The sequence below is a fragment of the Coregonus clupeaformis genome, unplaced genomic scaffold, assembly GCF_020615455.1.
Source record: "Coregonus clupeaformis isolate EN_2021a unplaced genomic scaffold, ASM2061545v1 scaf0279, whole genome shotgun sequence".
Classification (NCBI taxonomy): Eukaryota; Metazoa; Chordata; class Actinopteri; order Salmoniformes; family Salmonidae; genus Coregonus; species Coregonus clupeaformis.
The window spans coordinates 295414-309691 of record NW_025533734.1 but is presented as its reverse complement, the minus strand read 5'-3'; the positions used below and the strand labels follow the sequence as shown (position 1 = coordinate 309691).

General features: G+C 46.2%; 1 gene segment (V, D, J or C); it reads left to right on the top strand.

The window, feature by feature from the left end:
- Positions 1-9718: 9718 nt before the first annotated feature.
- Positions 9719-11888, top strand: LOC121579045. The segment is given in 3 exon segments: positions 9719-9732; positions 9986-10092; positions 11301-11888. Coding segments are annotated over 3 exon segments (438 nt in total).
- The last annotated feature ends 2390 nt before the right edge of the window (positions 11889-14278 follow it).

The window sequence follows — 14278 nt, the reverse complement described above, 5'->3', positions numbered from 1 at the left end:
CTGGATTTAATCATGAATTAAACAAAGGTCCACAACTAGCAAGAGTGATCTGTATTATTTAATCATGGAGAGCTCTGCTGCCAAAACACATATACAGCCTTTATATATGCCTTCACACAAAGGAACTTTGCTCCGCCCACCTTTAGGCGGCCTTACATTTCCACAACCAGTTTCTAAGTCTCCTCCCTCCTGGAATGTTTGTCTCAGCAGTTTCTAACTCACCCCCTCTCTAGTGGGTTTACACTACATTATAACTCTAACACAGTTCACACATTTAAACCGCATTTGGGTTGAAATCCTTTAGTCATTATTTTCAAAATACAAATTAATCTATCAATCCACCCTTTGACAAAACATTTCACACTCAGGATGAATGTATTTACAAGCATGATTAATCTCAGAGATTAGTTCTATTTAACTCCTTCCAACCATAGGCCTTCTTTTTAAGATTTTCCCCTATGATATTCATACATCAGAACTAATAAATGTTTCATCCAATTGTGGTCTTTCAGGTCAAAGTCCTCGTTATCCACCAAGCCTGGAGGATCGTATTTCACATTCCACTGGTCAGTCCGTGAGTCGGTCCATATCTTATCATCTGTTGAGAAACTGCATTCTCCAACGCCTAACTCACCAACCCTCGGACACAGGGGAACAAGACAACAACAACCACATAATACAAGCAATTGCATCCAATTGCGGTGGCTGCCCCCAAGATGGTGGCTGCTATGGTTTTCCATTTACCAAACATTTTGTGACGAGTACTGAGGATACGAAGAGGCAGGACACAGACGCATGAATTAACAAGGTCAAGGTTTACTCAAAGAGAATTAACAAAGATAGAGTACATGACACGAAGCAAAACAATCACACGCAACATGACACAGAACAGTCCAGGGTCAGGGCGGCGACGGTGGAAGTCCCGATTTAGGTTGGGGTCCAGAATGTCCCCAGCCGGAACCCAGCTCCTCTCCTCAGGACCATACCCATCCCAGTCCACCAGATAATGGAGCAGTCCCCCACGGAACCTGGAGTCCAGCAGGTCCCTCACCGTATACGCCGGACTCCCATCAATGTCCAGGGGTGGAGGAGGCGTACCCCGGGGGACGGCATCCGCCTAAGGACCTGGAACCACCGGCCTGAGGAGAGACACATGAAAAGTGGGTGAGACACGGTAGTGAGGAGGAAGGAGCAGCCGGTACGATACCTCATTTATCTGCCGGAGGACATTTAACGGCCCCACAAACTGGGGGCTCAGTTTCTTGCAGGGCAGGCGGAGAGGAAGGTTTTTTGTGGACAGCCAGACACGATCCCCAGGCTGGAATACAGGGGCTTTACTGCGGTGGCGGTCGGCTTGGTCCTTCTGCCGATGAATGGCCCTCTGGAGATGGACATGGCCATCCCAGACCTGTCCGGCCCTGTGAAACCACTCGTCGACAGCGGGCGCATTGGTCTGGCTAGGTGTCCAAGGTGCCAGGGCCGGCTGGTACCCCAGGAAACACTGGAAGGGAGTGAGCCCCGTGGAGGAGTGAATGAGGGAGTTCTGCGCATATTCTGCCCAGGGAAGAAACCTCGCCCACTCACCCTGCCGGTCCTGACAGTGGCAACGAAGAAACCTCCCTAGCTCCTGGTTCATGCGCTCCACCTGCCCATTCGACTGAGGCCTATACCCGGAAAGGATTCCACACTCGGGAGGTGAATTGGGGGCCACGGTCCGAGACGATGTCCTCCGGAAGTCCATAATGCTGGAAGACCTGTTGGAACAGAACCTCAGCAACCTGGAGAGCAGAAGGAAGACCAGTTAGTGCCAAAAAACGGCATGATTTGGAGAACCGATCTACTACCACTATTACTGTGGTGAAGCCGTCAGAACGTGGAAGGTCGGTGACAAAGTCTATGGACAGGTGTGACCAAGGTCGCTGAGGCACTGGGAGAGGAATTAGTTTGCCTGCCGGGGCGTTCCGAGGTGTCTTCGTTTGGGCACATACGGAACAGGAGTTGACATAGCGGGACACATCAGAAGCCAAGGTGGGCCACCAGTACTTTTGTGCTAGAGAATGCAGAGTATGCGTAATACCGGAGTGCCCTGCCGTAAGGGTGGTGTGCGCCCAGATCAGCAGGCGGTCCCGGACACTGGTGGGTACATACACGCACCCCGGAGGGGCGTTGGCAGGCTCCGGGTCCTCCTGAGCCACCGGGCGGATGTCTTTTTCCACATCCCAAACGACAGGTGCAGCAATGTAGACGTGGGCAGGATAGGATCCCCCAGATCCTTCCTTTCTCCGGTATGGTGCATCCTGGAGAGTGCGTCAGCTTTCACATTCTGGGACCCTGGGCAGTAGGACAGAAATAATTGAAATCGAGTGAGAAATTTGGCCCACCTTGCTTGACGAGAGTTCATCCAATTCGCTGCCCGTATGTGCTCCAAATTCCGGTGGTCAGTAAGAATCCGGAATGGATGGACTGCACCCTCCAGCCAGTGTCTCCATTCCTCCAGAGCGAGGACCACCGCCAACAGCTCCCTGTCTCCAACTCCATAGTTCCTCTCTGCGGGGGTAAGCTTTTTTGAGAAAAAGGCACAGGGATACATTTGCTCTGGCTTACCGTGCCACTGGGAGAGGACCGCACCCATCCCGTCCTCTTACCGCACTCCGATGCGTCCACCTCCAGGATGAAAGGATGAGAGGGATCTGGGTGTTTTAGGATGGGCACTGTGGTGAACCTCTCCTTCAGCCTCTTGAGGGCATCGTCAGCCTCAGGGTTCCAGGTCAGCTTCTGAGGCCCGCTCTTAAGGAGAGAGGTGAGCGAGGCGGTTATGGAGCTGAAGGACCTGATGAAATGGCGGTAGAAATTGGCAAAGCCCAGGAAGCTGTGTAGGCCCTTGATGGTGGTGGGAACTGGCCATGACCTGACGGCGTCCGTCTTCACTCCTTCCATGAACACCCCCTGAGGACTGATCCTGTATCCTAGGAAGGAGATGGCCGGTTGGTGGAATTCGCATTTCTCCCCTTTCACGAACAGGCTGTGTTCCCGGAGACGGAGTAGGACAGCTTGGACGTCCCTGACGTGCTCCTCGAACGTAGCCGAGTAGATCAGGATATCGTCGATGTACACCACCACCTGTCTACTCAGCATGTCCCGGAACACGTCATTGACGAAGGACTGGAACACAGATGGTGCGTTGGCGAGGCCGTAGGGCATGACGCGGTATTCATAGTGGCCTGAGGTAGTATCTGCTAAATGACTAAAATGTAAAATGTAAATGTAATGTAAAATGTAGTACTGAATGCCGTCTTCCACTCATCTCCTTCCCGGATTCGGATTAGGTTGTAGGCACTCCTCAGGTCCAACTTGGTAAAGTACCGGGCCCCTCATAGCTGCTCGATGGCCGACGGAACCAGAGGGAGGGGGTACCGGTACTTGGTGGTGACTGCGTTCAGCCCCCTGTAGTCAATGCATGGTCTCAGTCCTCCGTCTTTCTTTTTATTAAATGTTTTTTATTTCACCTTTATTTAACCAGGTAAGCCAGTTGTGAACAAGTTCTCATTTACAACTGCGACCTGGCCAAGATAAAGCAAAGCAGTGCGATAAAAACAACAACACAGAGTTACATATGGGGCAAACAAAACATAAAGTCAAAAATACAACAGCAAATATATATACAGTGTGTGCGAATGTAGTAAGTTATGGAGGTAAGGCAATAAATAGGCCATAGTGCAAAATAGTTACAATTTCGTATTAACACTGGAATGATAGATGTGCAAAAGATGATGTGCAAATAGAGATACTGGGGTGCAAATGAGCAAAATCAATAACAATATGGGGATGTAGTTAGGTGGGCTAATTTCAGAATGGCTGTGTACAGGTGCAGTGATCTGTAAGCTGCTCTGACAACTGACGCTTAAAGTTAATGAGGGAGATAAGAGTCTCCAGCTTCAGAGATTTTGCAGTTCATTCCCGTCATTGGCAGCAGAGAACTGGAAGGAATGGGGGCCAAAGGAGGTGTTGGCTTTGGGGATGACCAGTGAGATATACCTGCTGGAGCGCAGACTACGGGTGGGTGTTGCTATGGTGACCAGTGAGCTAAGATAAGATGGGGATTTGCCTAGCACGAAGAAGAAGCTGGCGGAGGCAGGAGAGGTAGATCATCTGATGAACCCCTGTTTCAGGGTCTCCGCCACATACTTCTCCATGGCCTCAGTCTTCGCCATGGAAAGGGGGTAAATGCGACTCTTCAGGGGGTGTTGTCCCTCCAGCAGGTCAATGGCGCAGTCCCAGGGCCTGTGAGGAGGGAGACACATAGCCTTTACTGAAGAGAAGACATTGGAGAGATCTGCATACTCACGTGGAATGTTGGGCTGGAGGGCGGAGTCCGGACTCTCCACTGACGTGGAACAACAAACCACCGGCAGCCAGGTCTTCCGGCATGAGGTAGACCAGGCTGTGATACTCTTGGTGCTCCAATTGATGGTGGGGTTGTGTAGTCTTAGCAAGGGCAATCCCCAGACGATCCGGTGAAGGGATGACGTGATGATGTGGAATGACAGCTCCTCGTGGTGCTCCGGTAGTGTGGGAATGGTGATGGTGATGGGACAGTGACGTACGTAATGGTGCCTGATCCAAGGGGTTTATTGTCCAGTGAGGTGACATGTAGCGGAGATGGCAGTGGCACAGTGGGCAACCCCCATTCAGAGACCAGCTCCCTATCTATAAGGTTCCCCGCTGATCCGGAATCTATCATAGCAGTAGAAATGGAAGAGAAGGAATAACCAGACACCGTTATGGGAACTAAAAACAATGGTTTTGTGATAGGAGCTGGCGTAACACTTACGGAGCGGCGACGGGAGTCATATCGCCTAGATAGGGAGCCGCCAGGAGATCTGTGGTCCGTGGTGGTGTAGGGGGTGCTGCCCACCTCCATGGGTGAGGACTCGGAAGCAGGGCGGCTTCCATAGCTCAGTTGGGTGAGCGTTGAGACTCCGGGAGGTGTTGGGAACGCCGTCTCTCTCTCAACATGTCGTCAAGACGGATGGACGTGGTGATGAGGGTATCAAGGTCCATCTCGTCATCCCGACATGCGAGTTCCATTTTGTTGTCCTCCCGTAAGCCTCTCCTGAAGGCCGTGCGCAGAGCACGTTCATTCCAGCCGGAAGATGCCGGCACCGTGCGAAAGCTCAGAGCGTACTCGGACGCGGGCCCCTCTCTCTGTTGTAGATGCAGGAGACGCTCACCCCCGTCCTTTCCCTCCGTGGGATGATCAAACACCGTCCTGAACTGAGCGAGGAAGGTGGGGTAGGGTAGTGCCACTGCCTCCTGTCCTTCCCAGACTGCCGTGGCCCAATCCAGCGCCTTCCCCTTAAGAAGTGAAATCACCAGCGCTATCCTGGCTTGGTCAGATGGATATGCCCCAGGCTGACGCGCCATATAAAGTGACACTTGTAGCAAGAAGCCTCTACATTTAGTAGTTTTACCGTCAAAGCGTTCTGGTAGGGCGAGGGTTCCCGCAAAAGTGGGTGATAGCCCGGGGACAGGTGGATTGGAGGCACTCGCCGCTCCCTGAGGTAGAACCAGAGAGCTGGGTAGATTGTGCAGAGTTTGGAGTACTTTCTGCATGGCGACGTTCAACTGGGCAAGCTGCTGCTGGTGCTGGTCGAGACACTGGGAAACTCCTGCTGCATCCATTTTCGTTTGATGTGTGATTCTGTGACGAGTACTGAGGATACGAAGAGGCAGGAGGGGAGCAACGGGAGGAGACGAGACAGATTTAAATATTTGGATGGCTCACAACTTCCTCCAGCTTAATCAAGACAAGATGGAGGTATTTATTGTTGGAGCCAAAGCACAGAGAGAGAATCTAGCCACACATTTTAATTCACGGGCAATAAAGATAAAACACCAGGTAAAAAAACCTAGGTGTTATTTTAGATTCTGAACAAAATTTCGAATCAAACATTAGGAATGTGACCAAAATAGCTTTTTACCACCAGAGGAACACAGGGGCGGTGTGTTCAATAGGGCGATATGGGCGACGCACTGCCAAACGGGAAAAGGAAGGGATTTTTTTTCTAATCAATTATATCACGGCAACAGTAGTTATCAGTGTTCTAATCTGATCTGACTGCCACTAAATGTCAAATCAGGCTAAAGTCGTTGCTTAAAATGGCCCGCCCGTTTTGGGGCGATTTCAGTCAGGTTGAAAATCGCCCAGAAGTCTGTCATAGACTCTCATGTAAAATCTATTTTTTCAAATTTCAAAGCTTTCAATACAATCTCTATGGGTGTCTGAGGGCTTGCACTTACGCGCTTTCGTCATACGTGACGTAACCATGAACGTAACTAAGAAAATAGCGGCTAGCAGCGTCTCTGTTGCGACCTGCAGTGTGGCGTTATCTTATGTTTTTAATTTGTACACTTAGTGGCGTTATTTTATGTTTTTAATTTGTACACTTAGTTTACAAACATTCTGCCAACCATGGATTTCCAGTGGTGGGTTTTGGACTGATCTTGTTGATCGTGTACATACCCGCTACGAACGGACTAAATAATGAAAACGCTGCTGGCAGCGGAATCCAATACAGCTGGGAGACTTGGCTGGATGACAGAGTCCCGGACAGAGAAGTGGAGCCGGCTGGCATCACACTGGTCAGAGCGGACCGCGATCTGACAGTCACAGGGAAACTTCACGGCGGGGGCGTCTGTCAGGGACCAGTGGTGTAAATCGATCCTGGTAAGAGAGCGACTCTGTACCCCCGACATTGAACTGCTTTCTGTGTCACTGCGACCTTACTATCTGCCCCGTGAGTTCCCCCAATTGTTTGTTACCGTTGTGTACTGTTGATAATCACAAGTTTACTGGAGAACTGAGACCAAGTAGAGACTTTGGACAGGGTGGATATGGTATAATAAAGGCAGTTTATTCAGAGGTAAAGATATCTGGAATCGCGTGCACGGACTCGTTCAGTCAAACTCTCAGGGAGCTATCTGAAGAGAGCCCCCGAAAACATTGTGTGCAGACATTTTATACAATAAATGATGTAGGTTGAATCTAGTAGTTCTGATCTTCTGATTGGTCCTGATGAGTTGGGCGAGGTCCCTCCACTGTTGCATTGGCTCTGAGTCGGGTTCTCTGTCTTCAAATGTTCAGCCTAAAGAGAGAGGGATTTTTGTGTGTGTGTGTGTGTTTAACAGTGATGATGTGTGTGTGTGTGTGTGTTATCAGTGATGATGTGTGTGTGTGTGTGTGTGTGTGTGTGTGTGTGTGTCCTCAGAGCAAGAACTCGTGAGTTGGAAGAACTGAGAGACCTATGGCGTGGGTGTTGTCCTTGGCCACCTGCTGACAAGGCTGACAAGATAGGACTCTTTTGTCCATTGTTATAGGATAGGAACAGCATTGATTGAAAACAAACGCCCAACACAAAATGGGTCATGCACAAGATTTTAGTCAGACCAAGCTATAACATTATATATTTACTACGACAGTACATTCAACCAAAAGCTAATATAACAAAGGCATCAAAGATTATTTATAATCTGTCACAGAAACTGGAATCCATCTCCCCAGATCAGTCAATAAATGCTTCTGGTATTGACTTATATGCTGCCCCTGTCTTCATGTTGTTGCTGGACATATATTTTTTAAAATGTGTGTAGGTCACCTAAATCATCAGAAAAATTGCCCCTCCTGAGAATTTTTTCAGGAGCCGCCACTGGAGGAACATTGCCAAGGTGCGGCCGTTTCTCTCTCAGGCTGATACAGAGAGACTCATCAATGCTTTCATTACAAGCAGGCTTGACTGCTGTGATGCTGTCCTGTCTGATCTACCCATGAAAGCAATTGGTCAACTGCAAAACATACAGAATGCTGCAGCACGGGTACTGACGTAGAGCACACATTACACCGCTTTAAAGATCTCTGCACTGGCTGCCTGTGAGTTTTAGAATTAATTTTAAGATTGGTTTTTAAATCAATCCACGATTGTGCACCCCAATACATGTCAGACATGCTTTTAAGTTATGTACCCAGTAGGTCCCTCAAGGCCTCTGGCACTGGCCTTTAACTATCCCAAAGCCTAGGACCAAGAAGCATGGAGAGGAAGCCTTTAGTTATTATGCCCCCCAGCCTCCAGAATAGCCTGCCAGAGAACCCGAGGGGGCCGAAAATGTGGAAATATTTAAAAGAGATCTTAAAACATATCTAGTAGTAGTAGTAGTAGTAGTAGTTGTTGTTGTTGTCCTCTCCTCTCCTCTCCTCTCCTCTCCTCTCCCTCTCCTCTCCCTCCTCCTCTCCTCTCCTCTCTCTCCTCTCCTCTCCTAATATAGAGTTGTAGTAGCTGACCCGCCTCTCCTCTCCTCTCCTCTCCTCTCCTCTCCTCTCCTCTCCTCTCCTCTCCTCTCCTCTCCCCTTCGCCTCCCCTGCCGGAAGCTGGTTTGTGGGGCCATTTAAAGTCCTGAGGAGACTGAACAAGGTATGCTATAGGTTACAGCTCCCCCCTGATTACCGTATTAACACCTCGTTCCATGTGTCTCTCCTCAGGCCGGTGGTGGCAGGTCCGCTCCAGCAGTCTGAGGTGCGGGAGGTTCCTCCGCCCCCTCTGGACATCGAGGGGGTCCCGGCGTATACTGTACGAGCCATCATGGACTCAAGGCGTCGGGAGAGGGGCCTTCAGTACCTCATGGAGTGGGAGGGGTACGGTCCGGAGGAGAGATGCTGGGTGCCGGTGGAAGATATCCTGGACCCTTCCTTACTGTAGGAATTTCACCGTCTCCACCCGGATCGTCCTGCGCCTCGTCCTCCGGGTCGTCCCCGAGGCCGGTGTCGGCGCGCTGCTGGAGCCGCGTCAAGGGGGTACTGTCACGACTTCCGCCGGTTGGTGCCTCTCCTTGTTCGGGCGGCGTTCGCGGTCGTCGTCACAGGCTTTCTAGCTGCCACCGATCTACGTTTCTTTTTCCATTTGTTTTGTCTTGATTGTACACACCTGGTTCCCATTACATTATATTATTTCCCTATTTAAACCTCTGGTTCCCACTTGGTTCTGTGCATGTTTGTTCTTTGTTTTGTGTCTAAGACTTATGTGAGCTGGTGTGTTTTCCCTGCGTGGAAATTAGTGTTGTTTATTTTTCGAGTAAAGTACGTTGTTTACTCAGTTCTGTGTCCTGCGCCTGACTCCGTCCTACCGCTGCACATTGACACTTGACACCTCTCCTCTCCTCTCCTCTTCTCGCCTCTCCTCTCCTCTCCTAATTTAGAGTTGTAGTAGCTGACCCGCCTCGCTCCTTTCTCCTCCAGCTAGTCCCTCTGTCAGGGGTAGTTGTAGTAGTAATAGTAGTAGCAGTAGTAGTAGTAGTAGTAGTAGTAGTAGTAGTAGTAGTAGTAGTAGTAGTAGTAAAGTGTAACCTTGAAAGCAGAAAGCAAGTGTCCAGATGAAGATGGTGATAAAAGTCATGGTTGTTGTGGGTTCTGTTGTCATGAAGGACAGCTCTCAGTCATGAAGTGTTAAACTCACAGGGATATAAACACTCTTAAAGCAGTGGGGCAGAGGCATTATGCAACTGTCTGTTCACTCATGCTTGGTCTCTCATGTAAGTTCCTCTAATCAGTTAGTGAAAACTTCTCTAAACTAAAGCTGGTAGGATTCCTCTGGTAGTGTTGTCTGTCCTCTGTGACTTTACAACCACTGTTAAATCTGAGATCAACATCTTTAATAAAGGAATATACAACATGGATCACTATCAGTACTGCTGCTGCTGTTGTCTTTCATATGGACAATATGGAGGAATACTAGCAACACTGGATCTAATGTTGGACTGTACCTATAGACTAGGAGAAAACCTGATACACAGAAGAAGGAAAAAATAGTCATATCTGGATTTAAGATACAATTCATATTTTTATTATCTAGAAACAGCTTATATGAAGTGTTTGTTCTACCTGGAAGATGTTAAAGTGTATTAGTGTTGAATGTGATGCTGTATGAGTGATATTCAGTGTAACAGCTGCAGCATCACAACACAGAGAGGTTTTTGTACCAGCAGTAATAGGGATTGTATCACTGTGGTGGACTTTTGGTAGCGGCACCAGACTTGATGTTGGAAGTAAGTAAACAACAAAATTAACTGTTTTATTCACCTTTTGATCTCGTGTTCCAATACCTCTAGAAATTTAGCCTCGATATTGGGGATTTTTTTACTTACTTTTTTTTACATGATTTTGGCGGAAAATATACAAAGCCTACACATAATATGGCCAATTTTAACAAGTATTTTAATACATCTAATTAAATTTGACCTGCCTTTAAACAATGAGAGTGATTAGCCTACATTTTAGATTAGGTGTATGAATAAACATACTGTACCTTGTAGGAAATGTTCAATAAACAGGTTTAGCAATTTTTGTGGAAAAAAACAAAAAACACTTTATGTCAAATGAACAAAATATAATCATCTTTGGCAAGTATTCATACCATATTAGAGTCAATGATTTCAACCACAGTCTAAAGAAATTCAGCTTGCCCAATGGGCAGGAGGTTTTTGTATGAGCAGTAATAGGGATTATATCACTGTGGGCCACTTTTGGTAGCGGCACCAGACTAGATGTTGGAAGTAAGTAACAAGCTCTCTTGATATTTCTTTCTGATTACACTTATTAAGTATGTTATTCTTACACTCTGTCTCTATGAAACTATTGCGATTTTAGATTTTCAAAATGTTTTAATTACTTTTGACTGAGCCTTCTTTCAAATAACAATTTTTTGAATCAAAATGTTAAATTGCAGGTTTATTTGTATGTCTGATTTGTATGATTGGTGACTATAACTCTTCATTCTGGTATGATGACTATTTAATAGTACTGGATATATTAGTCATTATTGTTTCATTGAGTTCATGGTAGCCTTCACTATTAGTGTGAAGACAAATGGTCTCAGTCATGTTTGGAACCGACTTCATGAACTAACATGGTTGATATGTGATTAAAACTAATTTATGCTCAAATTCTGCAAAGACTACGAATATGAAAAGGCTATTGTGATCAGATTCATTCCTAAAAAATGTCTGTATGACATGTATAACTGATGCTGAATGACTTGTAACTCTACTTATTTAATACTTGTTCGGTTCATTAATCTGCTTTATCATATTACAGTTTGTGTTTTCTCCATATCTTTTGCCAATCTAACTTTTACATTAATATTTAGAGGGCATTTCCAAATCACTTTATTTTGATGTGTCCTTTGCTGAATATAATCTCTTACTGTAACTGTACTTGATGTAGTTACTTAGGTGATGTGTTCTGTTTGTTCCAGGCAACAGAGTCCCAACCCTCACCGTCCTGCCCCCCTCTAGTGAGGAGCTGTCCAGTACAACAACAGCCACACTGACGTGTCTGGCCAACAAGGGCTTCCCCTCAGACTGGACCATGAGCTGGAAAGTGGATGGGACCAGCAAGAAGCAGGAGACCAGTCCCGGGGTCCTGGAGAAGGACGGCCTGTACAGCTGGAGCAGCACACTGACTCTCACTGCCCAGGAGTGGACCAAGGCAGGAGAGGTGACCTGTGAAGCCCAGCAGAAATCCCAGACTCCAGTCACCAAGACCCTGAGGAGGGCTGACTGTTCTGGGTAGGACCCCTCAGTCACACAGCCCTGTGGAGAGAGGCTGCTGGTTCCTCTGCTTTGACTAGCTTTGTTCTAAAATCAGTCGTTCTCAGATTTAGTGATCATTCTGGTGTAGACTAACAGGGGGCTTGGCTTGAATTCATGTGTCAATCCATTCTGTAGATTGATATTTTGTTAGTTTTAGATTTGATGTGATCTGCTTTATTCACTATCATGTTTGCTTTGATGCTTCGATTGTGTGATAATGGATTAAAATAAAGATTTCTTTTTGGAATGCATATTTATGTTGTTTTTATTAATAAACTGGATCATAGATAGTGTATTTTTGCAATATTCTGAAACTCAGTCTAACATCATAATTGACCAGTATTTAATACTATCACAATATATTATGATATAATAGAAGAGGTGCTGCCATGGTAGTAGTTGACTGTCTTTATTAATCAGGATACTGAGTCTGTGTCAGACGTGTTTGACTTGACAGACATTATAGTAATAAAAGAAGAACTATCAAACATTCAACCGATTTCTTGGACTCTCACGTGTGTTATAGGCTGTGATTCGAAGCTAAATATTTTTTTTAAAATTAAAAATATTACAAGTGCCACTACTTCAAGATGTAGCAGTGTTTCCCAAACTTGGTCCTCGGGACCCCAAGGGGTGCATGTTTAGTTTTTTACCCTAACACTACACAGCTGATTCAAATTATCAAAGCTCGATGATTAGTTGATTATTTTTCATCAGCAGTGTAAAGCTAGGGCAAAAACCAAAACGTGCACCCCTTGGGGTCCCGAGGACCGAGTTTGGGAAACGCTTCTATATAGTGTAGTGACAGTCTTCTCTACCTCCAACCCCCTGGGGACAGAGTGAACATCTGGTGACAGTGCTGCTCTATTCTGGGACAAGCAGAACCACCCAACCCTGTCTATGGAAATCTCAGTTTCACTCCCACAGATACCAGTCTAGTAGTTGAACAGTTTCACTGCCTGAAATACCCTGGACTGGGCCAAATGTGAGGGAGTGGACTGGTTTTAACCTCTATGGTGGATTCAGGGAGGGAGACATGACAGATATGCCACCATGTAATTAATGACAGATAAAATTGATATTATACTTTACGTAGATAGTGTATGTAGTACATGTGTCTCATGTTTGAATCCAGCATCATGTCTCATTCACAGATCTAACCGTTAGTAACCTGGGGCGGCAGGTAGCTTAGTGGTTAAGAGTGTTGTGCCACTAACTGAAAGGTTGCTGGTTCTAATCCCCGAGCTGACTAGTTGAAAAATCTGTTGATGTGCCCTTGAGCAAGGCGCTTAACCCTAATTGCTCCTGTAAGTCACTCTGGATAAGAGCGTCTGCTAATTGACTAAATACTATTATTATAAAACAGTTAATATAATGCTAGAAGATCACAATTTAAATCACAAATTTGGTTGAGGTCCATTTTGGATCTTGTTTTGGGGGGGCTGAAGTGATTGTAACGTTGAAGTAATGTTGAGGTCAGAACACCTTTTGTTTTACATCTGTAGATATTGCTTTACATATTGACAGAAAATGGGTTTCAAAACATCAAATAAATGTTATATACACTTAAAGGCCATGACAAATATAACAAGTTATAACAATGATAATGATGTTAATGATGATAGTCATGTGAACTGAATGATTACTTTCTAACCATATTGTCACATGTCACAGTTGACTTCATCTAGTGTTCCATGTTACTGTCTCCTCCCCTCAGCACCTGCAGTAGGTCCCAGCTGTAGCAGTACAGTCACTGTGCAGTCTGACTGAGGGAGGTTTTTGTACGGCTCTGTATCACTGTGTGAACACCCAGACACTGTTGGGGTAGTGGACACTCTGACAGTAGTAATCTCCTGCATCTTCAGCCTGGACTCCACTGATGGTCAGAGTGAAGTCACTATGAGTTCCACTGCCACTGAATCTAGATGGAGTCCCAGACTGAAGTGTTGTAGCATAGTAAATAAGGAGTTTAGGAGCCACTCCAGGTCTCTGTTGGTACCAGGCTAGACGGGGAGAAGATCCTCCTGCACCATACACATCACTGCTGGTTTTACAGTTCAGAGAGACTGTCTGTCCTGGTAGAACAGCTTTCACTGTAGGAGTCTGAGTCACAGTGAACTCTGGATTCTGGATTCTGAAACAGAGATGGCATGTAGAAATAACATTCAATTGTTAATACATTTTTCCATGTAGCATATGAAATTAAACTGTAATGAGGTTATATAGCCTAATATTGCAATTGTCTGGGTAATTTTCTGTAAAATATATTACCTTGGAGACAGTGGGCAAATATCCAGATGAAGATGGTGATAAAGGTCATGGTTGTTGTGGGTTCTGTTGTCTTGAAGGACAGATCTCAGTCATGAAGTGTTAAACTCACAGAGATATAAACACTACTAGAGTACTGAAGCATGAGCTGGCAATGCAAAGTGTTCTCTCTATGCAAACATACGTTTTTGGTCCCACAGGGATACTGTAGTTGAAGGGTTCTTCTTCTTCTTTGGGATTTGGTTGGCGGATCACATCCACATTTTAGGTGCTTACACCGCCACCTACTGTACTGGTGTGTGAGGCCATTCACAGCCTACCTATCTTATATACTTTGATACAATAATACAACATTGGGAAAAAGGAAAATGAC